The 26,005-nt window shown below is 39.1% G+C and overlaps 1 protein-coding gene across 3 annotated transcripts in view; it reads right to left on the bottom strand.

Annotated features, from left to right (window-relative positions):
• GABRA4 (gamma-aminobutyric acid type A receptor subunit alpha4) overlaps positions 1–26,005 on the bottom strand; it is a 60,424-nt gene that overhangs the window by 27,262 nt on the left and 7,157 nt on the right. For 2 of the 3 annotated variants that reach the window (XM_045018791.1, XM_045018789.1), the window contains exons 3-8: positions 20,395–20,462; positions 17,804–18,024; positions 17,619–17,701; positions 16,562–16,705; positions 13,136–13,288; positions 2,368–2,627 (exon numbers count right to left, since the gene is read on the bottom strand). In XM_045018791.1, coding sequence (XP_044874726.1) covers positions 2,368–2,627; positions 13,136–13,288; positions 16,562–16,705; positions 17,619–17,701; positions 17,804–18,024; positions 20,395–20,397 — 864 coding nt within the window. In that variant the 5' untranslated portion in view covers positions 20,398–20,462. Of the gene's footprint in view, positions 1–2,367; positions 2,628–13,135; positions 13,289–16,561; positions 16,706–17,618; positions 17,702–17,803; positions 18,025–20,394; positions 20,463–21,147; positions 21,201–26,005 lie in introns of those variants that run through there. The other variant, XM_045018790.1, reaches the window with a different exon arrangement.

Here is a 26,005-nt window from a genome sequence, read left to right as displayed (position 1 = left end):
CACTTAGTTTTGTGAGATCTTTTTGAAGTTCTTCACAATCTGCTTTGGTCTTAACTATCTTGAGCAGTTTAGTATCATCTGCAAACTTTGCCACCTCACTGTTTACCCCTTTCTCTAGATCATTTATGAATAAATTGAATAGGATTGGTCCTAGGACTGACCCTTGGGGAACACCACTAGTTACCCCTCTCCATTCTGAGAATTTACCATATAATCCCCAGGCCCTTTTCAGCAGCTTTCTTGAATTCCTTTTTCCTTTACATTTTCTTCCCCTGGGACCTTGGCCCCTGCTCCAGCTGTTTTCATCTGCTCAGAATCAGACCCCACTTCCCCAGGGTCTGGGGGAATCACAAAGTTGGCTTGAAGTCGAATAGAGCTGAGGATCTAGCTTCTGGACTCAGAAGATACATCTACACGACACACACACACAAAAAACCCGCTGCAGCAAGTCTCAGAGCCCAGGTCAACTGCCTCAAGCTCACATGATGAGGCTAGAAATAGTCATGTAGACATTCCCGCTAAGGCTTTGAAACTGACGTGGGTTCTGAAACTTTCTGCCATTGGCATTTTTGCAGTATAGGCATACTCTTAGGGTCTGATACAACTCAAGCGTCCATTGACTTCAACGGGAGTTGCAGGACAGACTTTTAATTAGCCAGTGTGGATATCAAGATAAGAATCACACAAACCACCTAGATCTCATTTAGGACACTACGATAGCTAAAAAGCAATCCATGGACAAGGTTTGGCAGTAGCTAGGTGGGGTGCCTGTGCAAAAAGACATTATAATCAGCTCCTTGAAAACCAAACGCATGACTGAAATAACAGGATCTGACAAATCTCATGTGATAAGAGTCCTAAACAACTTACTGATTTCATAGAAAATGAAGGTTCAGTGCTATGAGATCTGCACATAAAGGAACACTGATTGTCGGACAGATTGTGCCACCCTTGCTTATTCTGAGTAGTACCTTACTCCACTGATTTAAATGGGACTGTTCCCTGGGGAGTAATGTGCTACTCAGCATGAGCAAGGGGATCAGAATTCTTTGATAAATTAAAATAAATAAATGAAGATATAAAAGGGTTACAGAATCCCAGAGAAGTCCTTCCCAACAGGCTCAAACCAAAACTTTAACTGCTTAATTAATAAATTCAGGAGAGGGGGCAAAAAGAGACTATTAAAAAACAGTCTGCAAGAAGAAAGATCTAATTATTGATGGACTCAACCTACTGATTTTTGCTGACACAGTCCAATCACTCAGCAATGGAAGGAAGATTTAAAAAAATTATAAATGGCAATAGCAAAGCCTCAAAATTACATTTGAATTCCATGTTTAGTGTAGAGGAAAACTTTCTTATTGCCGAATGCTATTTTTTTAATCTTTCTAACTGATTTTAAAATTACTGCTTGCAGCCAGACCATCACCACCACTACATTGGATCCTGACTCTGGATGATGATACACGTTTTCTTTCCTTCTTTGAAATCCTAATTAACTATGAATCCCAGATCTGCATACAGAGAGTGGTAGGCCTGCCTCTTACATGGATATGGATATAGTTGCCTCTGTGGTTACCCCTGGGAGTCTTCAGAGGGCACCCTGGTGGCTTGGGACACTGTGCAGGGGGTGACAGTAGAAAGGAGTGAGCAGGCTGGGATCTAGGTTGAGGATAAGGTGCATTGTCACCCTCATTAGTCTTGCAGAGATTTCCATGGAAAAGTAATAGTCTCAGACTCTGAGAGTGCTGTTGCCAGCCACAGCCAGGGGAGGCCCAGATAATGTGGCTCCAGTGAAGACAAGAGAGTGAAGGGAAGGTTAAAACACAGACAGTAGAAAGGCATCAAGCCTCCATGTAGATTATCCCAGTCTTCTCTGGTGCCCTGGGATCTGTAGATTTTGTGGACTGGACACACAGCCTGGGCAACAGGGAGGTGGAGTGAAAGTGACACAATAGAATGACTTGGGAGGAAACCCCACGAGGAGAACCTTCTAGCTTAGCTCCCTCCCATGAGGAGGATGCAGTCTGGCCCACTCTTCTCAGATGGATAAATATAAGCTACATGTGTTGTTAAATATTCTACTTTTGTCTTCACTCTATTTCACCAAGATTAGGACCTCTATCTGGAAGGTATAATTCGTTAATCAAAATGGACAGTATGGAAAGATCCTAAGAGAACCAAGTCCTGGTCCCATTTATGACAATGGGAAAAAGCCCTCAATAGGACCAGGATTTATCCCTTACAATGTTCTCTTACATGACCCTATAAATACATTGTCAACTATTTGTCATGCACTGGACTCATAAACAAGTGTATATAGTCCTAAAAACAGTATAACAAACAACAGATAAATAAATAAAATACCATGAGTGCCTCTTCTGTGCACTGTTCTCGCTTCACCGGCATGACTGGAAATTCAAGGAGGGATTTCACTGTCTTCCTTTTGGCCTTTTCCATTTGAACGTTAGTAAAATAGTTGACAGCAGCAAACTCAATAAGAGCAGAGAACACAAAGGCAAAGCAGACAGCTATGAACCAGTCCATGGCAGTGGCATAGGATACTTTTGGCAATGAATGCCTTGCACTGATGCTCAATGTTGTCATTGTCAAAACTGTCGTTATTCCTTCAAAGCAAAGAAACAAAGCAAAATTAATTGCTCTATCCATGTAGATCAGAATGCAAATAAAAAAAAGAAAAATCAAAACCATCTAGTAGTTTTCCATCTGGGATTGCAAAACCTAATAACATCAAAAAATGCAATTAAATTGCAGATCTCAAGATAATCATCATTTAACTGAATATGCCACTTAAATCATCTTGCCAATGAATAATGAGGAGAAAGGAATATTCAAATTTTTTAAAATAGCACTAGTGATCCTTATAGTTTTAAAGCAAAATAGGCAACAACAATTTGTGAGAAAACACTGCTGTACTGAGCTTGACCTTGCAGTCCAGGGATAACGTAACTCTAATGCCATTAGAGGATCTCAATTCAGATCCCAAGTTGAGACTAATACTCCCATGCTAGTAAAATGTGTGAAGAACAAGATCTCTCAATCCCTCATGAAAAGAGAGGCCTGTGTCTTGCTCTCAAGGTCTGTGGGTGAACGGAAACAGTGATTGGACCTGATCTTCCAGTTTTTATTCTGGCAAAACTCCACTTGAAGCCAATAGGAGACTTGCCTGAGTAAAGACTGCAAAATGAGGTCCTTTATGGGCTGAGGTGTTTTGATTTGTTTGCAGCTGTTATCATCCACATTGATGAGTTTCCTCAACATGGAACTTCTAAGAGGAAATTAGGGGCAAAATAGGTGGACCCTAAAGGTAAACATAAAAATATGATTGTGCTTCATTATGCAGAAAAGGAATTTATCTGACAGGAGGAGGAAGACAATTACCTCATATGGAGATTTATGCATTTTATACTTAATACAAGGGCTTGCCACTCATGAATAATGCATTAAACCCTGGCTTCTGACAACATACTACCAATCACCACAATGAATTCTATATATATATATGCAGTTTATACTGTATAAATACCAAAAAAGTGTTAATGCTCCTTAGAGGGAATGCATAGCCACGTGAAAAGCCCCATGTGTGAATTGTGTAGGTAATTTGAAACTCACAGCAATAAAACTTTTGTGCTTCCACTTATCAGCATTTTTTCTACATATATTTTTATATAGGAATTGTATGTTATATAATTTCATGCTGTGGGTTAGTATTCGGTAGATATTTCCTTTTAGAAGCATTATATTGTAATATACAGTACTGTACTCAGGCTAAAGAAGAAAAATATCAAATTATCTTCAGCATCTCCATCAAACGTGTGTTTTTCCCCTATTCTACTGATAATCCAAGTAGAAATAGCACCATTAAGATTAAAAGAAAACAATTTATTTTGGTGCTCAAAAAAATTGGAGCATTGTCAGGCTGGCAACTTTGTTATTTAACAAGGCACCCACAACCTTATCTTTCTGCTAGAAGTATGGAGATGAAACTCAGATATTTTCATCTGAAAGAGAACACTTTTAATTAAAATCTGCATGCATGAAGGTCTCAGCTGAACTCAAAAACTGCATTTCAGGTATTACAATGAAGTAAACACATATAGTATAAAACTAAGTTGTAAACTTGCTTTCTTATGTTATGTAAAGTACTGCAAGCACTGTTCATGCCTCAAAAAAATTCCCTTTCTTCCAACACAAGATATACTTATTGTACTATGAATATGCTGCTTAAGTTTTAACAGGATAATCCAAAAGAAAACTCCGTGATTACTCTTTACTCTACTTATGAAAACAAAAATCTGTACCAAATTTGGCTTGGTGTGTGGTTCATACATTAAGAATTTCTCACCGTGTAAAATGAATGATTCTATTTGAAGATAAAGATTTTAATGGATATTGAAATTCCTGAGCTCATGTTGGTTGGCCCCATTTCTTTTGAAAAGTAAATCTGTGACACTAGCAGTATGGGAATCTAATACATAAATGCTTCATCCAGATAAAACTATATAGGGTCTTTGGAGAACACAAGGAGGCCACCAATGCAGGTTGTATAACAGGTTGAATAAGGAACCTAGAAAGGTTGCCCTGTTGCACGAGAGTAAAAAGAAAAATAGCAGGTTCATGGAAAGGGAGGGAAGTTAACTCCAAGTCAAACCCAACAAGATAAATACAGTTCATTGTGAGCTTGCAGGAGTCTTCCTCATAAAGGTGATGGTGGACATACTGATGTGGGTGATGGGATTGTCTCAGGCTAATTAAAGTAATTTAGCTAATAAAGAAATTCCTATGGAAAACGTTGTTTCTAAAGAAGATGACTCTGTTTTCCAAGACCCAGTAGTTTAGCTGATATGTCTTTACTGATGGCATTATTAATGTGTTGGTTAGCAGCAGAAGGTGCTGACCTTTCTTAAACATGCATTGGTCAGAGTCCTCCTCAAGAAGACACCACTTAATGCTGGAGTGATTTGTCAATTATTTCCCAGAATCATACCTCTCCTATTTGGGGGGAGAGATTGAAAAGCTAGTAGCTATTAAATTACCCGAGGACGTCAGTGGCACAATGGGTAAGTTCTGAACTAAGCAGCCAATCTACAATTGGGAGAGCTTAGTGATGCTGAGAAGGGGGAAAACATAATAAAATAAATAAAATAAAATGGTGTTGATGGGGCAGAAGTTCTTCCCCAGAATGTTTTCAAAGTATCAGATGCAATTTTCTGTATTATAAGCTTTTAAGATATTTCAAAAATATCCCAGCCCCTAACTGCTCCTTATGTTTATGTGTGTCATAGGCTAACTTTCCAGACTGCAAATTATGTTCTATTAAAATGCTAGCAGACATGACCCCTAAACACACCTGTGCATTTCCAAGCAGATGCACATATAAGCATTTTTTTAAAAAAGAATCATCATATTAAGCAAAAACGTAACCCCCCTAAAACTATGCAGATTATTTCTCCCCCTTTCCTAAGGGACACTGATCTCCCATATCCACCAGGCAGCAGCTCTCCAAAACTCCACCTCGTCTATAGAATCCCAAACTCAATATGTAAAAATCAGATCTTTTGTACATAGTTTATTGTAAGATTTTGGCACCAAACTTATACAATAACAACACAAATCTGACTTACTACTGTGCATGTTTCTGTTACTTATCAGTATTACAATAGGTTTGGCTAGTATAGGATGTGAGCCATACAAGGCAGCATAATTTCTGTGGGCGGGCTTGCAGAACTCAACTCTATAGATCTATAGAACTGGCCCCTAAAAACTGTGAGCTTTGTCCCGCGCCCCCCCCCCCATGGTAACTAGCATTAATGCAAGCTCAGAACTCACTGAGGCCAATTATCTAATTCTTTTTTTTTAACCCAGTTATACTTTTGCCCTTTACAACATTCCCTGGCAACAGGTTCCACAGGTTCACTGTGTATCTGTAAGAAGTACTTCCTTATGTTTGTTTTAAACCTCCGCCTGTTAATTTCACTGGGTGACCTCTGGTTCTTGTATTATGTATAGGGGTAAACAACACTTCTGTATTAACTTTCTCCACAACATTCATGATTTTATAGACCTCTATCATATCTTCCTTCCTTAATCATCTCTTTTCCAAGATGCACAGTCCCAGTCTTTTTTAATCTCTCTTCATATGGAAGCTGTTCCATAACCCTAATCAATTTGTTTCCCTTCTCTGTACTTGTTCCAATTCTAAGATATCTTTTTTTGAGATGAGGTGACCAGAACTGCATACAATATTCTAGCTGTGGGCATATCATGGATTTATATAGTGGCATTATATTTTCTGTCTATGCCTTGCCGAATGGTTCCTAACATTCTGTTAGCTTTTTGGACTGGCTGCCATCATTTGTTCCTTTATTTGCAGCTAAAATGGAGAGTGTATACTTAGAGAATTTTTAGACTGCTGTGCTAAAACAAATAGGCGCTGCTTTATTTTAAGTGATAAAACGTAGCCTTTGACTGTAAAACTTGTGAATCTAAATCCTTCCAACATCATCCATGAGATGCTGCTTAGGCCATGAACTTAGGCTCCACCATCCCTGTCTATCCTGGGCTGCTCTTTTCACGTCCTCTATGTTGTTAAATCTACACATTTTCCCTCTCAGAGTAATGGTTGACAGAGGGATTCTTTCAATTGACTCCTGTCAGATGTTCCTCCAGCTGCCCAATTGCACACCTACCATGGCAGATGTTTTGGATTATTCTTAACACGTGTCCTAGATATTTTCATCTTCTTTTCTGGATAACTTTGGAAATAAGGAGTTGCAGAACTCTGAGGAATCTCAGCATTTGTTTTAAATTAATTCAGTTTCATACTTAGTATTTTCCTGAAGCATTTGGACATCTGTCTATATCTCTGGTGGATTTCTAGCTTTCAAATCATAATATTTCAGTTGATGATTCATAGTTTGGTCTTTAAGTTGTAGATTTTCAATGGCTAAATCTTGTTTAAGATTGTTACTGCAGCTGTGTTATCTAGCCAATTCATGACATTATTTTTAGTTGGGGGGCCCACATGGAAAATGCTGCCTGTATTTGAAATTCATAGCAACCACACACACACACACACGAGTTTAATGCATTTTAATGTGGGGATTAACCCTCACATGTGATTTTTAGGGCGGGGGAGATGTGGTATATGCAGTGGTGACTGAGAATTAGGGATTTTTTTTATGAAGTTGTGTCAAATTGCCTTCACAAATTTCTTGAAACAGTCAACGTAATGACTCTCTCTTAACATGTGTATAATTACATACTAATTTTATCCTATATTGATTTCATTATGGTAAAATTTATTTAAATATGTTCTCTGCTTGTTTTGTCTATATGTGTAATTTATGATTTGCTTATACCACGTAATTTCTAAAAAAAATTAGCTTATTTCAACATCATGTTTTACAATTATAAAACATAGGCAAAGGGTGTTTTAATTTGAGCTCGATATGGTAGTCTATCAGACCCCTTCTATTCCAGAAGGCAGCTTTTGCACAGTGGCAGCTCAGGCTCAAACAAAAAAACAGCACCGTAAAGACAATCACCTGAAGCTCCTGCAATGTTCCAAGACATACTGGAGTGCAATCCTCATGGGTAATGACCTAATCTTGTGGGGGAAGTAAACAGTAATTGATATACTGATGTTGAGACATTCCAACAAGCCATCAGCTTTGATCTACAATGGATAATTCTAAGATGCTTCCCAACCAAACTATCTGAGGCAAATTTGAAAAGGTGAATGCTCAGCAAATACCAGGATGGACAGCTTTTAATGTGATGATTTCTTCTGCCACACCAACCATCACATCTATTGGCTACTGCCCGATGCTGCCAGCACCACCTGCTGAACTGAGTACAGTTTTTACTGTAATGAAGAATGTCAGCAAGATGTCCAGGACTCTTGGCCAAGATTACAGTGTCCCAATATTTGACGGGGCTATATATTGTAAGGCCAAAGAGAGAGCCAGTGGAGGAGCCCAAAGGAATTTCAGAAAACAATCTTAAGAAGGGTAGATTCCACACAGCAGACATTTCTTACTGTAATTGGAAAGAAGTATGAAGACAGTGGCCTTGAAGACAATCTCACAGAATCGCAGGTGTATGGTAGCAAGACAGCAAGCAACGTACTTAACGGCAAATCATACCACCGTGGAGTAAGAGCCCACAACCTTGATGTAGAGGCTTTGTCCAGACTGCAGTGGATAACATTTTGTAAGTGGGTACAAGACAATGAGAGCGACTGTGATGTAGACGTCACCAACAGCAAGCTCCAAGAATGTCAAAATGTGGCAGCAACACTTTCCCGGCTCCGTGATGCCTTCAAGAATGCACAGGATGTATTGCACAAAGTCTGCAATTTTGGAACATCAAAGTTCATGAGCAGTCTGTGCATGGAAATCATGCTGTGGCTCAGTCTAGCAATAAATTCAGCAAAGTATGGACAGACATGGCACTCAAACAAAGAGTAAACTGTGAGAGTAAAGTAGATGCGAGTATATGGGGTTTTATTTTGAAACCAGGAGCCTTGGCTAGATGGTTCATCGCTGCTCATAAGCACTCAGCTATCACAGCTTCCATGAAAGTAATGTGTGATAAGGCAGACTCATATGTTTCAGAAGGAAAACACAAGGAGGACATGCAACATGATGAAGGAGATGTAGATAAGGTTGTTCACATCATCACCAGCTCCATGACAAAGCTATTTGATTTGAATGCTGACTTAACAGACTCACCAACATTGCAACTGCATTGCTGCATTGCGCAGAGGTTGCCACCCAGCTTGTTACTAAGAATGATACAGGAATCAAAGCAATGAAACAGTTTGTAGAAGACAGATTAAATTCAAATATCACTGGATTCTTTGAATCACTGCACAAGCTCAACAATCAAGACATTTGCATCACTAAGAAAAAGATCAAATCTGAAGTTAGTAGTGATTGCAGACAGGGAGTTGTTAGCCACCCTGTAGTAGCTGCACAAACAATAGAGATTAATCTGAAGGAAGTTTTCACACATGTGTTTGCCACAGTTCCATATGCTCTAGCACATTCTGATGGTACCCTGAACAAAAACGGCAAAGAATGAGTAATTGCCTGAATTAGAAAAAGAAACAGAGTCAATGTATCCAACATGCCCTCAGCTTGGAAAATATAGCTGTTATACAAATGGTCACACAAGGAGGTGCAACTAGCTTTGCAGAACTTGCTGAATTGAATTTCAGAATAGTACACCAGCCTCTACAGAGCTTTGAGAGCCGCAAAAGAGTATATGTTGATCAAATACAATATGATGTCAAAGATTCAAGTAAAGCTTTTGAGTGCACAAAAGCAATCCTCACAAAGGAATGAAGTCAAAATCCATGATTCCAAAACACCCATCCTAAAGCAGTGGAGCAGTTCATTGGAAATCCCAAGAATAAAGCACATCTGGTAATATTTTTGTCAGACTCATGGTGTGATATGGCAGAAACTTTACTCATCCCAGCTCAGAAAATGGTTATTGCAGGTAGATTCCAGGATGGCCTCGTTGCTTGCATGGTCACTTCAGATGGAGTTGTGGATCAAAAATATCTGTTCTCATTGCATGAAAAAACAGATACTCAGGCTCAACCTCAACCTCATGTTGCACGTTTCACAAGAATACCCTTATGTAGTGGTGTGATCTCTAGACACTGACGTTGCAGTTCTCTGTGTACATTTTATTCAAAAGTAAATAGCTCAAGACCTTCGGTTCATACTGGTATGAAAGATAAATCCAGGTTTATACCAACCCACACAATAGCAGCTCAATTTGGCCAACAACTATGCAGAATGTTGCCAGCAGTACATATGCTGACTGGGTGTAATTCAACCAGCAGTCTGGCAGAAGTTGGTAGACTAAAACCATGGAAGCTTGTCAGGAAAAAAAAAATTAGAAGCCTTACTAATTTTGGCATTATAGTGTATATAATGTATATATAATAGTGTATATTCCTGCACAACTGAAATCAGTAGAACTTCTAGTAATCCTTCTCTATGACCCAACAGCTAACTCAGTGGATGTAAATAGTGTACGATATAAGCTTTTCTGTTGCAATCAGGCCTGGAACAAGGCCTTCCCCAAATTTATAGTAGTCTTCTGCAACATACCAAGCATGCAAATTACCAGACCCTTATCTAGAACCATGACATGGAAGCTCAGCCTGACATCCCTTCCCCAATTGGAAATTACTGGCAACATGACAAGGGTGGACACATTTAACCAACACTAATGACACAGACACCGAAGCACTCCTGGAATTCATTATATGGGATGTAAAAAACTACAGTTGCTCAAGACAGAGCATGGAGTGCACACAGGCTTACTTATGGTGAGAAAGTTGCCAGTGTGGATCCAGATAGAAAGCTGGCTAGATCATCAGGCTCAACAGGTAGTGATCAATGGCTCCATGTCTAGTTGGCAGCTGGTATCAAGTGGAGTGCCCAAGGGTCGGTCCTGGGGCCAGTTTTGTTCAGTATCTTCATTAATGATCTGGAGGATGGTGTGGACTGCACCCTGAGCAAGTTTGCAGATGACATTAAACTGGGAGGAGTGGTAGATTGCTGGAGGGTAGGGGTGGGATAGAGGGACCTAGACAAATTAGAGGATTGGGCCAAAAGAAATTTGATGAGGTTCAACAAGGACAAGTGCAGAGTCCTACAGTTAGGACAGAAGAATCCCATGCACTGCTACAAACTAGGGACCGAATGGCTAGGCAGCAGTTCTGCAGAAAAGGACCTAGGGGCTACAGTGGATGAGAGGCTGAATATGAGTTGACAGCGTGCCCTGGTTGCCAAGAAAACTAACAGCATTTTGGGCTGTATAAGTAGGGGCATTGCCAGCTGATCGAGGGACGTGATCATTCCCCTCTATTTGACATTGGTGAGGCCTCATCTGGAGTACTGTGTACAGTTTTGGGCCCCACACTACAAGAAAGATGTGGAAAAATTGGAAAGAGTCCAGTGGAGGGCAACAAAAATGATTAGGGGGCTGGAGCACATGACTTATGAGGAGAGGCTGAGGGAACTGGGAGTGTTTAGTCTGCAGAAGAGAAGAATGAGGGGGGATTTGATTGCTGCTTTCAACTACCTGAAAGGGGGTTCCAAAGAGGATGGATCTAGACTGTTCTCAGTAGCAGCAGATGACAGAACAAGGAGTAATGGTCTCAAGTTGCAGTGGGGGAGGTTTAGGTTGGATATTAGGAAAAACTTTTTCACTAGAAGGGTAGTGAAGCACTGGAATGGGTTACCTAGGGAGGTGGTAGAATCTCCTTCCTTGGAGGTTTTTAAGGTCAGGCTTGACAAAGCCCTGGCTGGGATGATTTAGTTAGGGATTGGTCCTGCTTTGAGCAGGGGATTGGAGTAGATGACCTCCTGAGGTCCCTTCCAACCCTGATATTCTATGATTCAGATGAGTCTGAGACTATAGATGGCTCAGATAGACATGTTGCATATGGCAAATATATTGACAAAGGATAGACCCACATATATAATGTCATATTGCCCATCACTGAGAGGGTGTCCATTGGCTATTAGTGTTTTATTAACACCATGGTGTTCAATAGTATACCTGGCTTCTATTATAATGAATGTTTAAAACTTTTGTGTCAATAAATAACTTATGTATTTATCAATACAAAACATGAGGCCAACATTCTTTAAGTAATGAGCCTCAATAACGTGTCAAAGAAACCTTTCATATGACTAAGATTTGTTTCTGTCTTATAAAATAAATTGTTGAAATCCCATTTTATTGGCAATTTTTCTTTCAGACTTGTCTTGACAACTTAAGTACATTTTTGTGGCCTTTTCACTTGTGCAAAATGTTGTTTAGACATGGGTACAAAAATCTTGCATTAGCATACTTGGCTATCACTTTACAATACCATATCCACCCTAGATAAGTACCTAAGCGACACTTCTATCAAAATAACATAGTTGTTGGTTTCTGTATTGGGGGAAGGGATGCTACGTCACCAGCGATGTCCAGCCAGGCCCCCAGACAATTCCATCTGGACATCCCCATTGCCTTGCACGTTACTGCCAATGTATGTGAATTGACCCACCTCTTGTATACCTTCCCTGTCTAATTTAAGGTTGTCATTCGATTTGGTGTGGTTTTTTTTCATTACTGGTTGTTATCCAGGTCTTTTTTTTGATGCTGGACAGTCTTTGCTTGCGTGTTGGTTGAGCTGTCACTTAGAAGTATTAACTTGTAGTATTATTATTCTTTTAAATCTATATATAATACAAATTTTGGCTGAATACTCTCCAGCTGATTAATCTCACTTCAAAATACAATACGTTATAGAGTCACTTTACAAGATTGCTTTAACCATGCTTGTTTTTTCCATTCCTTTGTTAGGAACCAGCTTGGTTTCATACATTTTGTCTTCCACACATTTGTTGGTTTCGTTTTCAGTGTTCATTGTAGCATCTCTTTTCAAATTGTATTTTAACGTGTGTCACTTTAATATTTTCTGATCGTTTGCCTAGTTGCTCTTTCGGTTCATTTTCATGGAGGCAGCAGGAGAAAAGAGACAGTTTCACTGCAAGTACATGACCTAAACCTAAATTCCTTACTCAGACAAAACTCCACTGATGTTAGTGAGACTTGTGCCCGAGATATGTGCACACAAATACGCAATTCCAGAAAAATTAGTTCAATGACACTTCAGTTGGAGTTACTCTAAGAAGAGCCAGGAACATACACCTGAGGGTAAAACTGTCCCTTCTGCAGGCTGAGGGCCTGATTTGGATATGGGGGTTTTCCCATTTGCTTCAATGGTAAAGGGATTGGTCCCAATAAATTTAACCCTGCTACAATCAACCATATTCCCCTCCAAGTTAAATATTCCAAGTTTCCCTCCACAGTCCAGTGATCCAAGTTACATATTCCTAATATTTATAATTAGGCAGATAGTAAATGAAGGCCAATCTGCCTTTAAACTTAATTTATTTTCTCATGTTAGCAGCACTGCTTTAGAGAAAGTATGCATATTCTGTCCCATAATGAGGATTATTCTAGTAAAAATGATTTAGAGGAGGAAGCATAATTAAATGGGAAAAAAGAAGAAGAAAGAGATTATAATTACCAAATACGGTTCTAGCTGGAACAGATTCCTTATTTATCCAAAATGACACTTGCGAGAGGATCACAGTCATAATGCATGGGATATATGTCTGAATCATAAAATAACCCATTTTCCGTCTGAGGTGGAAGTAAACTGTCATAACAACATATTCACCTATAAAATAAAGCAAAAGGCAAATATGCTTCTGACCCTGTATGCAATTTTGCACAATAACCATGTTTCTGACAGCCAACCAGAATTAGATATGAAAATATTATCTTCAGAGTTTAGCAACACAAGCACTGAAAGATGTGTTGCTTGGGAAACAAGAAGGAAAGGAAGTATGATATCAAACAAAATGAAAAGTAATATGACCTTACAATGCCATTCTGGAGACATAATATAAAAGACTATAAATTAATAGGTAATGTTGGATTGCCTTTTATGGTTTAAGTGCTATTTAAGAGTTCTTTTGCCATCTCAAGAAGAAAACACTCTCAAGGCATACAAGGCATCTATTTACCATCTATCCAGCTGTGGCATCTGCAATATCCATTTCACTGTACATAGACACCATACTATAATATCTAGGTACTACCTTATGATACCTATTAGTTTATATGGAAACTTGTAATCATTTCAGAAGGTGTTTCCATTCTAGTACTGCTGTCATAATTAAACAGTGAATGAATAAATAAATACTCTGTACTTACATAATGCCTTTAAAATTCTTTACTGGTATCAGTTAATTTAGTCTGACAACCACTACATGAGGTGGCCATCATTATTAAAAGTGTGAGAAATATTCAGAATGAAATGCAAACGGTGGGTCTTATCCTGCCATTGAAGTCAATGGGAATCTTCCCATTTGGATCAGACCCACTCTCACCTAACATGGTGTACTTCAGAACTATGGGGATTTGGAAAACAAAATGACTGGAGAGAAAGAGATTTACAATAATGTTTAAAAACCAGTCTCAGAAAGTCATGTAAATAGCAGTACAGCAGGAATTATTTTAACTTTAGCTTTAGAATGACACTGTTGTTTGTACTTTTATCACTATGACAGAGGTGTATAAAACAATGAATGGGAAAGGAAGGGTAAACTGAGCCTTCAAACATTCACAGTTATATTTGATAGGATAATTGTATATATAAATAGATAGATATAGATTATAAACTCTCATCCTCTAGGGCATAAACCAACCACTGACTGACAGGAGTTAGGAAAAATATTCCATCATGGGCGGGTTAGTCTACGTTGTCCATTCTGGGATTTCATGTACCTATTTCTGAAGCATCTGGTATTGACCACTGTCAAAAACAGGATGCTGAACCAGATGGACCTGATTTGATCCAGTATGGCAATGCCAGTGTTTCTAGGCTTCCAACCCCCAGTTTGATAGAAATTATTTTGGGGAAGCTCTATGGCCTGCATTATACAGGAGGTCAGACTAGATGATCACAATGGACCCTTCTGGCATTGGAATCTATGCATCTACGATAGGGAATGGAGACCACAAACGAGACCAGGCCAGGCCAAGAAGAGCAGGGACAGTCCAGTTTGGAGCAGGCCTCCTCAGGGGGCATGAACTCTTACTTATTTGAAATCAATTAGGTTATTTCAGTGAGTCATGACTACTCACAAGAGAAAAAAGTTTGCAAGATTAGGTCCCAAGACTGTCCTAGATCCTGCAGAGGAGATCAGCGAAGGCTCCTGTGCCACTTTCTTCCCAAAATAGGACTATGCACAATCTTCTCATTCCATTCAATGGAAATTCCCCTCCAAAAAAACCCAAGGATTTCCATTGTAGTGGTAGAGTGGCTCCACCAGTCACCACCCATATAGACACACACACACACACACAAAAACACGGAGTCATGAAAATTCAGAGTCTTCTGCTAGAAACTACAGTATTAATTAATGATATCACAGCTGGCCCCGTCAAAAAGCCTAAATTTGAATACAGAATTTAATTACAGGGAAAGTAACACAAACAATCTAGTACAGAATAAATGGCTTTGAAATCCAGTCTTCACCACAGGTGAAATCCTGGCCCCTTGAAGTGAATGGCAAAAATCCCATTGACTTCTACAGGGACAGGATTTTACTCCATGCATCTCTAGTGTTCTGAAGACAAACTAATATAACAAGCTTAGACTGCAAGAGGTCTCCAGAAACTGGTGTTTTGTGGTTTTGTTTGTTTGTTTGTTTTGGGGGAAGTGGGGGCGAGTGGCAGGGAAGTGATCTGGTTTGTCTTCTTATCTTATGGATAATCAACAACATCTCATGCTAATAATATCCAGAGATATTAAGAAAATAGTTTTATCTTGAAATAAAAAATAGAGAAATCTGTCAAATACATTTCCTCAATCTGTTGTTTAATTTTGTCTTATCCTGCCACAGGATTTCATTTTACAGTACCAAACATCAAGGATTTAGTAATGTAATTTTGTAACAAACCAACAATACATAATATTTTAAAAATAAATTTAATAAAACAGCTAACCAGTGAGATTTCACTTACGGGGGCTACCTTGTTACTGTCACTTGCCTTAGTAGAAATGTTAGTAGCACAAATAGCAGCATAGGCTCAGTTGTGATTACCACTAAGCTAATCTGAACAGAGTTCTAATTTATTACTTTAACAACATATTCTGCATGTTGTATTTCTATTCTGAATTTTTGCATTGCCAAACAAAAGCAAGTATTTCCCCATATAATACACACAGAGCATCGAGAAAGTACTTTTATAGCTGGACTTCAAAGCCTCTAACCAGGACCGGCTCTACAGTTTTCGCCGCCCCAAGCAGCGAGCGGAATTGCCGGCGCGGACAGCAGGGGCAGTCCATGCGCCCTTAGGGCGGCAGGCGCGTTTCCGCAGCGGCGGCAATTTGGCTGCAGCTTCTATGTTTAGCTGAAGCCTTCGCGGACAGCTAAACAGCTAATTCAGAAGCTGCCACTGAATTGCTGCCACCGCGGAAAGGCGCCTGCCGCCCTAAGGGTGCATGGACTGCCCCCGCCACCCGCAGCGGCAATTCCGCGCGCTGCTTGGGGGCAGAACAACAGGGACTGCCGCCCCTTGCAGATTGCCGCCCCAAGCACCAGCTTGGAATGCTGGTGCCTGGAACTGACCCTGCCTCTAACAGCCTTAGTTACATGGCTCCTGACTCTACAAATTACATTTTAGGCAATCGTTACATGCATTCATCTAGCCTTTCTGACTAGTGACTTCATACTTGCTTTCTGAAGGGACTTTGAACTCCACTGTAGTGAATCTGCAAGTGGTAATATGAAGAACAAAAACCTGAGTTCTGATTTAAGTGTGTATATGCATATACATAATATGCCAGTAAAAGCTATGGCATACCTTATAGAAAAGGCTAGAACAAAATTACATTGTTAATTCTGCATCTCAAATTCATTCACATTGACAAGATTCTTACCTGTAATAGATTTAACAGTTTCAGTGGACACAGTATGCCCAAGCAGGTCATACTGAACTAAACTGGAAGACTCTTCAGGAACTTCCACGGATTGCTCAGGTCCTTTTGTCCAGGTGTAAATCATTTCACTCTTTGGATATGCATCTAAAACAATATATTGTTAGCATGAATAAACAGAAAATGTCTTATCACTCCATATTAAGGTCCTGATACAAAGCCCATTGAAAATCAATGTAATACATATGGAACCACCATGAACTTGTGTGGGCTGTGTAGACATAACTAAAGGGATGCAAACTTAGACCCACCCCCTGCCAGTTGGGTCCTAGGACCCAGCTCCTGAGTACTTGCTCTACTGCTCTAAACTTCCACGGGAACAGTGTGGCTCAGGGAACAGGGAGCTGCAAACAGCTCTCTGCAGGCACACTGTCCACATCTGACTGCAGCACAGGGACATGCCAGGGGTTAGACCAGGGAAATAGATAGATTGTAATGTGCTCTAGCAATCCTTAGGTGGTCCCCAGGCCGCTCAAAACTGCTCTGGGGGCACAACAGAGAAACAGAGAGCCATGACTGGCTCCTCCCCACTCTTGTGCCCTATGCAAGATGGAGGCAATACAGAATCTGGCCCAATATGTTACCATTAGAGAATATAAAAAGAATTAGGAGATCTTACAGATATCTGCTATTGGATTTCTAAAGCTTTCCTTTCTGTATCAGACACTAAGGGTCTGAGCCAAAGCCTGCTGGAGTCCCTGGGAATCTTTCCGTGGACTTCTGTGAATGTTAGATCAGGCCCTGAAACATCCTTGCAGTCAGAGAGGTGGAGTTTAACTTAATATCTGAATCTGTGCCCCTTTGTCAATTTGCTGCCTTGATAGCACTATGGGCTTGATTCTGCAGCCCCTATATAAACAAAACTCATATGGAAGTCAATGGGATTTTTCTATGCATAAAGCGTGTGGCTCAAGCCTAGTATTCAAAAACCTCAGTTATGATACAAAGAATTTTTATTCTTTAAAACTACAGCTACAAGAAATTCATAATTGTAACTTACAACTCCCAAATTTGAGAGGACAAGCATGACCATCCATTGGAAAATCCACTAATCTCATGGGACATTCTGCACTTATGGTAAGCCTATAATGAAACAAATTGAATATGCTTTGGTTTGGATTTTGTCTAGGCAGCATAACTTTTTTCTACAGTAATTGAAAGAAGCCAAACAAATAAACTGAATACCTCATTGTGTATAAGATGGTGCCATTTCTCATTATTCTAAAGAGTTTATTTGGAGCTGTCATATTATGCGAGACGGATTTTTTCCCATTCCTGAAAAAAGTGTCAGGTGTCCACACTTTCGAAACCATCATGTTATTAAGTCTTAAAATTTCAATGGGACCATCATATTTTAATCTTTTGTCCACCCATGTCTGACGAAAGAAGACATCCATTGTGTATTCCTGTAGTATATTGTAGAAAAAACAAATGTTACACTTTTATGTGTATGTTTCCTGTAAAAATCCCTTAGGGGCAAACACATGAGTGGCTAAGTAAATGTTGTTAAGTCAACTACAAAATATATTTCTACCAATTAAAGCGAATTGTGCTTTTCTTAATACCTTAATTTCCCACATTAGTCATATAAATAAATTGCTATACATATTTAATCATTCAGGAGTAATTACTATAATCTAATAAAATTGCAGGAAGCAGACAAATTAGCTTGTACTCTAGCATATAACTGGAAACAAAATGACTAATGTGATAACAAGTGTCAATGGACTGTAAAAAAATTCATGGATTTTTTTTTTTTATTTTTTTACAGCTGGACAGATTAAAAATATAAGGACACATGATTTCTTATTTCTCCCAAGTTCACCAAAATCAAAGAAGGAAATATACATCTAATTTCAGCTGACAAAAGCAGATGGTTTACTGAAAAGGGATCAATATTTCTTTTGTCACATCTACAAAAAAAGTGTCTATAATAAACCCTGCTCCTGCAAACATTTATTGACTAACATGGGACTACTCACATGCTTAAAATAAAGTGTGTGCACAAATATTTGCACGATTAGGGCCATGAATATGTAACAAGAACACACACACATTAATGAATGCATGAAGGAAGGAATGTTTACGTGGTACTTTTTATCTTGGGATATCAAAGCACCTGCACACCGTCTTACTCACATAATATTGGTTTACCAGTGAAGGACACTATCCCCTCTAGCTGTTATGTAGCTGCAGTTTTGTGCTAAAACATCTTAAAATTATTGTGATCTAATTTCTTTCTGGGAATTTTCCAAGAAGTGTATGAAACGTAAAACGGCCTCATTAGAGACTTGATCCTGCAAACCCTTCCTCACACAGGTAATCAATCATTGGGCCTCCTCACAATCACTGGAACTGCTCATGTGATTAATGACTATCAGATGAGCAAGGATTTATAGGACTGGGCTCCTAATTTTATTGTATGATAGTGGTGGCTTGGCTTGGGGAACTTGTTTCGTGTATAGAAGGAGTATGTAACAATATGCATATCTCATGATCTTTCACTGCTTTTGTCCTGTTTTGTCTCCTTCCCCTTCCACCTTGTGTTCATTCTCACCCCTTGCTATATCATGCCTAATTCAGTTTATGGCTATGCAATTCTGCATTATATCTAATGTTATGTCATTGAGCTCTATAAGGCTGCTTGCATCTGTAAAAAGTACTCAATGTGAGTAATAGTTGTAGAATTGAGCCTTTAATCGTTAGCGCCTTGGGGCAGAGATTTGCCAGTTTTAGTTGCCTGTAAAGTGCCAAGCACACCCATAGTGCTGTATAATTAAATAAGCTGAGCTAATAATTCACAATTAATAATTTAGTTGACAAATACAGTCTTTTCTGTGGTGTTACTTAATTATCTCAAATGTATTCATTACTCAGATTTACTTGGGGCAGATCCTAATATCCTTACTCATGCTGAATAGCACCCTAATGCACAAGTGCAACCACTTAATGAGCAAGGTGCTATTCAGAAGCCGTAAGGCCCTTGAAGAATATCTTGTCTAAACTTTACTCCAAAGCTTAGCAATATATCTATATAATTTGAGCTGTGGTGCCTAACCACAGAAGTCACACAACAGTTTTTCTTTTCCCCTTATTAAGGGCTGGGACTTGCACCATAGAAGTCAATGGGACTTATTCTGGATCAGGCCTTGAATGAGTGTGGAAGCCTTTCAGGCACAAATGTGTGTGCATTTAACATTTGTCTTCTGTGACTACTCATGCATGTCACCTTGACATTCACTTTTTGCAAACACTTTTTCTGGTAAAACTCTTTCACTTGAATGTTTAGTGAAAGTGATGCCAAGAGGGGCATGAAGATGGACGACAAATTCATTTGAAGAGAAAATGTCAACAAATATTTGGGGAATAATGTCATTATTTACCCATTAGTAATAAATACTAATAAGCCAGAGAGGCAGAGAAAGGCTAGCTCCGGAGGGGAAAGGCATTTCTGTGACCTCATCAGAGAAATCATCTGCTCTCCGTACAGTGCTCTCAGATACCCCACTGGGCCCGAGTTGGCTCTGACACAGTATAAATCTGTTGTAAAGTAATTGATGTCAATTCTTTCTACCATTCTAAAAACAGTCTGAGTGAGATCAGAATCAGGCCGGCTCTATCTAATTATAGCCTACAAATTAAGCTGCTGGTAATCTTTCCTACTTTGCATGATTGACAGTACAGTACAAAGTCATATGAATTAAGCATTCACTCCTTTCTGCGGTTAATGGTTTCTCAGCACCAGAAAATGGTATTTTAATTCCAGAAGTACATACCATTTCTACATCGGAAACAGGTCCAAAACTGGTGACATATATATCTGTTTTGACTTCAGTAACAGGACCTAACATATAAAAAGGAAGTGAGCAAGAAATATTTAATTTTGCAGGTTAACATGTCTCAAAAATGATATCAGCACGTATGCCACATTTTATGCAGTTGTCACTCTGAAGATTCTTTGGACTAATGAGAGGAAAACACATAGACAGCATGTTCTCAGAACTAAGCCTACTGTAATTTACAATGGTTGCACAGTGTTAATTATCAAAGAATTACCTTCACTTGCGGGAAAGTAAATCATCTATGTTTACAATGCAAATTCCCACTCAGAAAATATACTTTGACTCAGTGGATAAGAAAACAGGTGCCACAATGGAAAGACTTAAGTAAATTAGTATTTTAAACTATTAGGGGCCTTATTCAGCAAAACCTTATTACCGAGACCAAGTTATTTACTAGTAACATGCATAAATCTACTAAATTAATGGGAATATAAGTATTGTAAGCAGTATGCTACCTTTGACCCATTCTTGCAACTTCTGCTGATATTAACAGGATGGTCATGAAAGTTGCACTGAATACTTATGTCCTATGTTTGTCAGTAGATTGGATACAGCATGGGAAATAACAGTTCACTGCAAAGATTCACCACCTACATCCATCATTGTTCTTTGTCATTGTTGTATCAACTGGGCAAGGTACTAACAAACTTCAACATGACTTTATTTTTAAAGTGGAAACCTCTTTACCTAGCTGCTTCTGCACCCTCTGTAGCTCTCACTCTGCTTCCTCAACTCCTCACCCCTCCTTCCTGTTTCCTGTCCTTTCAGACTCCCAACCGTCAGTGCTCCCAGTTCTAGTAATTACAAGCAACATATAAACACCACAGCCATCCTATAGAGAAACCACCTTCAGAAGATCAATAAGGATACAACAACTAATAAGGGCCTGATCCAACTCCCATTAAAGTAAATGGAAAGACTTCCGTAGAGTTTAATGTGAATTGAATCTGTCCCTACTGAGACAGCCATAAGGGTGCTAAATAGTACTAACTGGGTGTTTTGTGATGTGGGCACTAGTCCAATAGCAATTTAACTTGGACCATCAACTCATGTCATATATGCTATTAAACAGCCATTAGATAGCAACAACTTTGGGACATATTTGAACTGGTAATCTAGAGGCGAAAGGATCCACAGTTTTCAGTCTCCTGAGATTCATGTTTCTAAAGAAAAGACATTATTTGAGTCTATATTAACTCAGGCTTTTTGATAGTTCTTACAATCCAATAAGAAGCAAGTGAAAACTTGAAGATTTTGTTTCAAAGGCAAAGAATGTCTGCTTCTTGTAAAACTGTTGTGCGCACAGATGTCATTTTAAATCAAAATGCAGAAATGAAAGGAAAGAAGAAAGTAGACAACTTGCAAACAAGTGAACTATTTCTCTCTTCAGCCAAGCACATACATTGTCAACTACAAACCAAAAGCAAATTAAAAGTTTGTAAAATTATTCCATTGAACAGCCTGCACATTATGTCTTAAGGAAAAGTTAGGAGAAAATGCTAGCAGTAATCTCTATTACTCAAGGATATCCGAATATTAGTACTATATTTTAGATTACATAACCACCTTAATCAGCTACTTCATCTGTTAGCTCTAAGAAACTGAGTTTAACATTTCTCAAACTTTTTTACATTCTCTTTCTTTTCAAAGTGTATTTTCCCATTTTAATTTCACAGATTGCTATAATTTTATAACTGCATCAAAATCACCAATGGCACAAACATCCATTGGAATGGGGGCCTCTTGCAGACACAGACTGATTATTTTAATCTGCTAAATTGCTGCAACATCATGGATGACAAGTTTACAGAGTGTATTAACTGAAATCACTCTTTGCAAACAGAAGATGCAAAACTAAGGCCAGGAAACTAATTTAAAATCTCAAATTAGGCAACACAGAGGTCTAATGACAGTACCTCATGGGACCAGTGTTTGAGTAACTAGTTACACCCTCAAATCACAGATAGGTGGAGGCTAGAAGCACTGCAGAGTAGAGCTGTGTGACAAGCAGAATTTCCAACATCTCAAAAAAAAAAAGTTCCTAAATTTCCAAAAACAAAATAAAAAGTTATTTTCAGGTCAATTGAAATATTTCATTTCGATTTTGAGATTTTTTTTTATAAATATAAATTTCTGAACAAATAGTTTTTTGAAACAGAAAATCAGTTCCAAAAAAATATCAAAATGAAACATTTCAATCTTAACAAAGCACTTTCTTCCCTCCCCCCCCCCCAAAAAAAACAAACAAACCGAAGTTTCGTCAAAATGGACATGTTCCCACGGGAAGTTTCCATCTTGACAAAATGGCATTTTCCGGTGGGAAAATGATACATTGGAAAATGTTTGATTAGCTCTACTGCAAAAGTAAATGTGATCTGAAGCTGTGGTAAAGGAACATATGACTTCCTAGCAACTACTTCTAGTCAACTCTTGGAATAGGTTTAATGAGCTCCTGAGTTAAAGGCCCCTTTATTTGGTGTGAATGTGTCTAAGGGAGAATAAAGAAGGAAATAGGAGCTCACAGAGGAGAACTCTCTCTCTCTCTCTCTCACTCACACACACCCCTAAAATCAAGGGACTGCTCAATGACTTCAATTGTGTTGTCTCATCTAATGTCAGTGAGAAACTGAAATTAATTCCTTACATTTTAAGGCATTACAACCCATAAACCATGTCAATGTAAATAAAATCATTTAATTTTAAATGTTTTTAGGGGAATGTCATGCTTACGAAAGTAAAAAGTGAAATATTAATGGCAGCAGCTTACAGAATTAGACATAAAGAATGCAAGCAATGTTCAAACTTTCAGCTAGAGTTCTACCACTCATCCTGACCGGCCAACATTCTGCTTTTCCTGTTCTCTGGCCACAGGCTACCAATCATGCTAAACTGTTTGGTGGTTTGAAAGTGTGTACTAGGAGCTGGTATATAGTCAAACTCACTTTGACTTGAAACTAAATGACACTCCAGTATGAAAGCACTGTACTACTTAGCTTGAGATTATTAACTATGTAATCAGAATGACTTGTTATAAAAGCCTAACCTGCTGTTATTGATAGAGTGGACATTTATATATTAAATTACCTTAAGCAGAGGATTGTACAGAAGCCTATTAACACTGAATTTGATCAGTAAAAATTGCTCTTCACTGGACCATGTGAATGTTTCTGCACATCAACAAATCCTCAGAAACATTAAGAAACTATTTACAATACACTTGTAGTGAGTATTTTTTTAATAGGGAGTCCTACGCACTGCTATGGGCACTCTCAAGCCTGAATCACAGCCTGCAAGATAAAATGCTTCTAGATCTGCTCATGCAGGATTAAAATCAACCCAGGCAAAAAGCTAGAATTAATTGGGTGTGTGCAGGGAAGTTAATGGGTTACTGAAAGGGACAGATTCCAGCCCCTAAAACTATGGACAGGCCACAGGATAATAGCATAGGGTTCCCATGACTGCTATTCCAGCCTACGGGCTGAATTGTAGCCACAGGCCTCCCAATGCCCCCTATGAAGAGGTTCTGGGCTAGTGGAGCCTTGTAAGTTTTGATCCATTATCTCCTCCCCTGTGCCACCCTTGGCCTATCCTTAGTGGACAACTCTAGGGTAACTGCAGGAACAATGTGGAGCTTACATGGTGCAGAAAGCCTTGTATGGACCTTGGCAAATTTCACCATTAGAGAAATTTCTAACAGACAAATTAGGAAATTAATTAGGGGTTAAGCTTTGTGTAGAGACTTCTATGTGTGAAGTGCAATTTAGGTGCTAAGCATTGTTAATACCATTATTATGAGAACAGTCCTTTGGGCACCTGGATATATTATCTGTTTTAGGACTGTCCCCAGAGGTATGGCTAAAATCAACGGGTACAGCAAAAGCAGTTTGTGGATGACTTGGTACTTTCTCTTTTTAGGTAACTTCTGGCTAGACAATAGAGGAAAATAACATATGTTTGGGATTGGGAAGCAATCAACCAATATAGTTCAAATAAAACCAAAAGAGCAATCGGTAAGAATAGCAGAAGGAGACCTGAATGGGGCCAACATTTTGGTTTTAAATTGTGAAGTCATGGTAACTGAATAGGACATTTTTTTAAAGTGAATGTTTAGTGGTCACGGAAGATCCAAGATAGACAGCACTGGGCAATGCACCCCCCACAGCCTGTTCAAACAGACAGAGACACAACACATAGGCATCATCAGTTCTCAAATACCAATGCCTCTTCACCTGCCCATGTGACTGAACCCTGACCCTCTCCAGGAATAAGGAGATAGCTCAGTCTCTTTGCCTGTTCAACAGTTAGTCTCTCTGCTGAAACTGCCAACAAGGATGGTAACTGGTGCCAATTTCATGATGTAGACAGGTGTCTACTGAGAACTGGACAAATATCACCAGCTAATTTTACATAAGTCACTGAACAGCAGACAGATGGTAATGACATCAGTCACTACCAGCCTGGGCCAGATTCAGATCAGCCAACTACAGGTAAACAGTCCCATATCCTGCTAATAATCTCCTGACTCATCCAATCTAACCAGCTGAGGAAGACTGGACAATTGCCTGGAAATCCAATCAGCTTCATGGCACAGTTCCCATTACTAGCCCACTGATGATTTTTAATAAGTACATTAGGCCATATGATGTAACCTTGAAGCTATGCATGAAGTTTTAATGAAGGCTAATAATTGTAAATATTTTTCTATCCTCTAGAAACAGACTAAATTACCTTTCTGTTTTTCCAGTGTATTTTGTGGTTATTTTCTGGCTTACTGGATGACAAGTCTAAATTAAAGGCCTGACCCCACAAGCCCTTCCTCACTCAAGTATTTCTTGCTCACAATAGGAGCTCTACAGATTTTCAAAAGTAGCCTTAAACCATTAACAAAATGATGTACTGGTCTCTCTGGACTGGTAGCGAGTCCAAACTCTCTGGAAGTGATGCTCGGATGCTGAGCACTGAGAGGCTAGTGAGTGTCCTCAGGATGGGTGGAAGGACCTTTGTAAGAATCCTTCTGGGTAATGCTTGGAGTGGAGCTGTTCAGCTCCACAAAGAATCCATGCACACTTTCACCAATGGGGAAACAGGCAAATCCTCCTGATCCTCAAAAGTTATTAATCAATTAAAAACTGAGTAAAAATGCTTATATAAATGTCTATAATTCAAGTGCAGTACAACTGTGAAAGTGACTGTGTAGAGTGGCATTATGGGATTCCATGTTTACTGTCTCAATTATTTCCAGATCAAGTAGGCACAGTTTACAAATATAAACAAGGTAGAGGGGATTTTGGGAGCGGGGGTTCTCTAACTGCCAGCTTGTCAAACTCAGTCTAGATTCTGACATTCAAGCTGGTTGTTTCATTTTCAGACATTATCACTAGTAATAAAGACCGTGCAGACCAAATGATGCCCTGAGTGACACCTGTACAGCCCCAGTGCATTCAGATTATGTTCTCAGTGACACCTGTGTAAACCCATTATCTTCCGCTAGCTTACACATGTGTAGCTCATTAGAAATTAGTAAACAATTCTGTAGATTACGAAC

The sequence above is a fragment of the Mauremys mutica genome, chromosome 5 (assembly GCF_020497125.1).
Source record: "Mauremys mutica isolate MM-2020 ecotype Southern chromosome 5, ASM2049712v1, whole genome shotgun sequence".
NCBI classification, from domain to species: Eukaryota; Metazoa; Chordata; order Testudines; family Geoemydidae; genus Mauremys; species Mauremys mutica.
The sequence above is the reverse complement of the archived record's forward strand: the minus strand, read 5'-3'. Positions and strand labels throughout refer to the sequence as shown.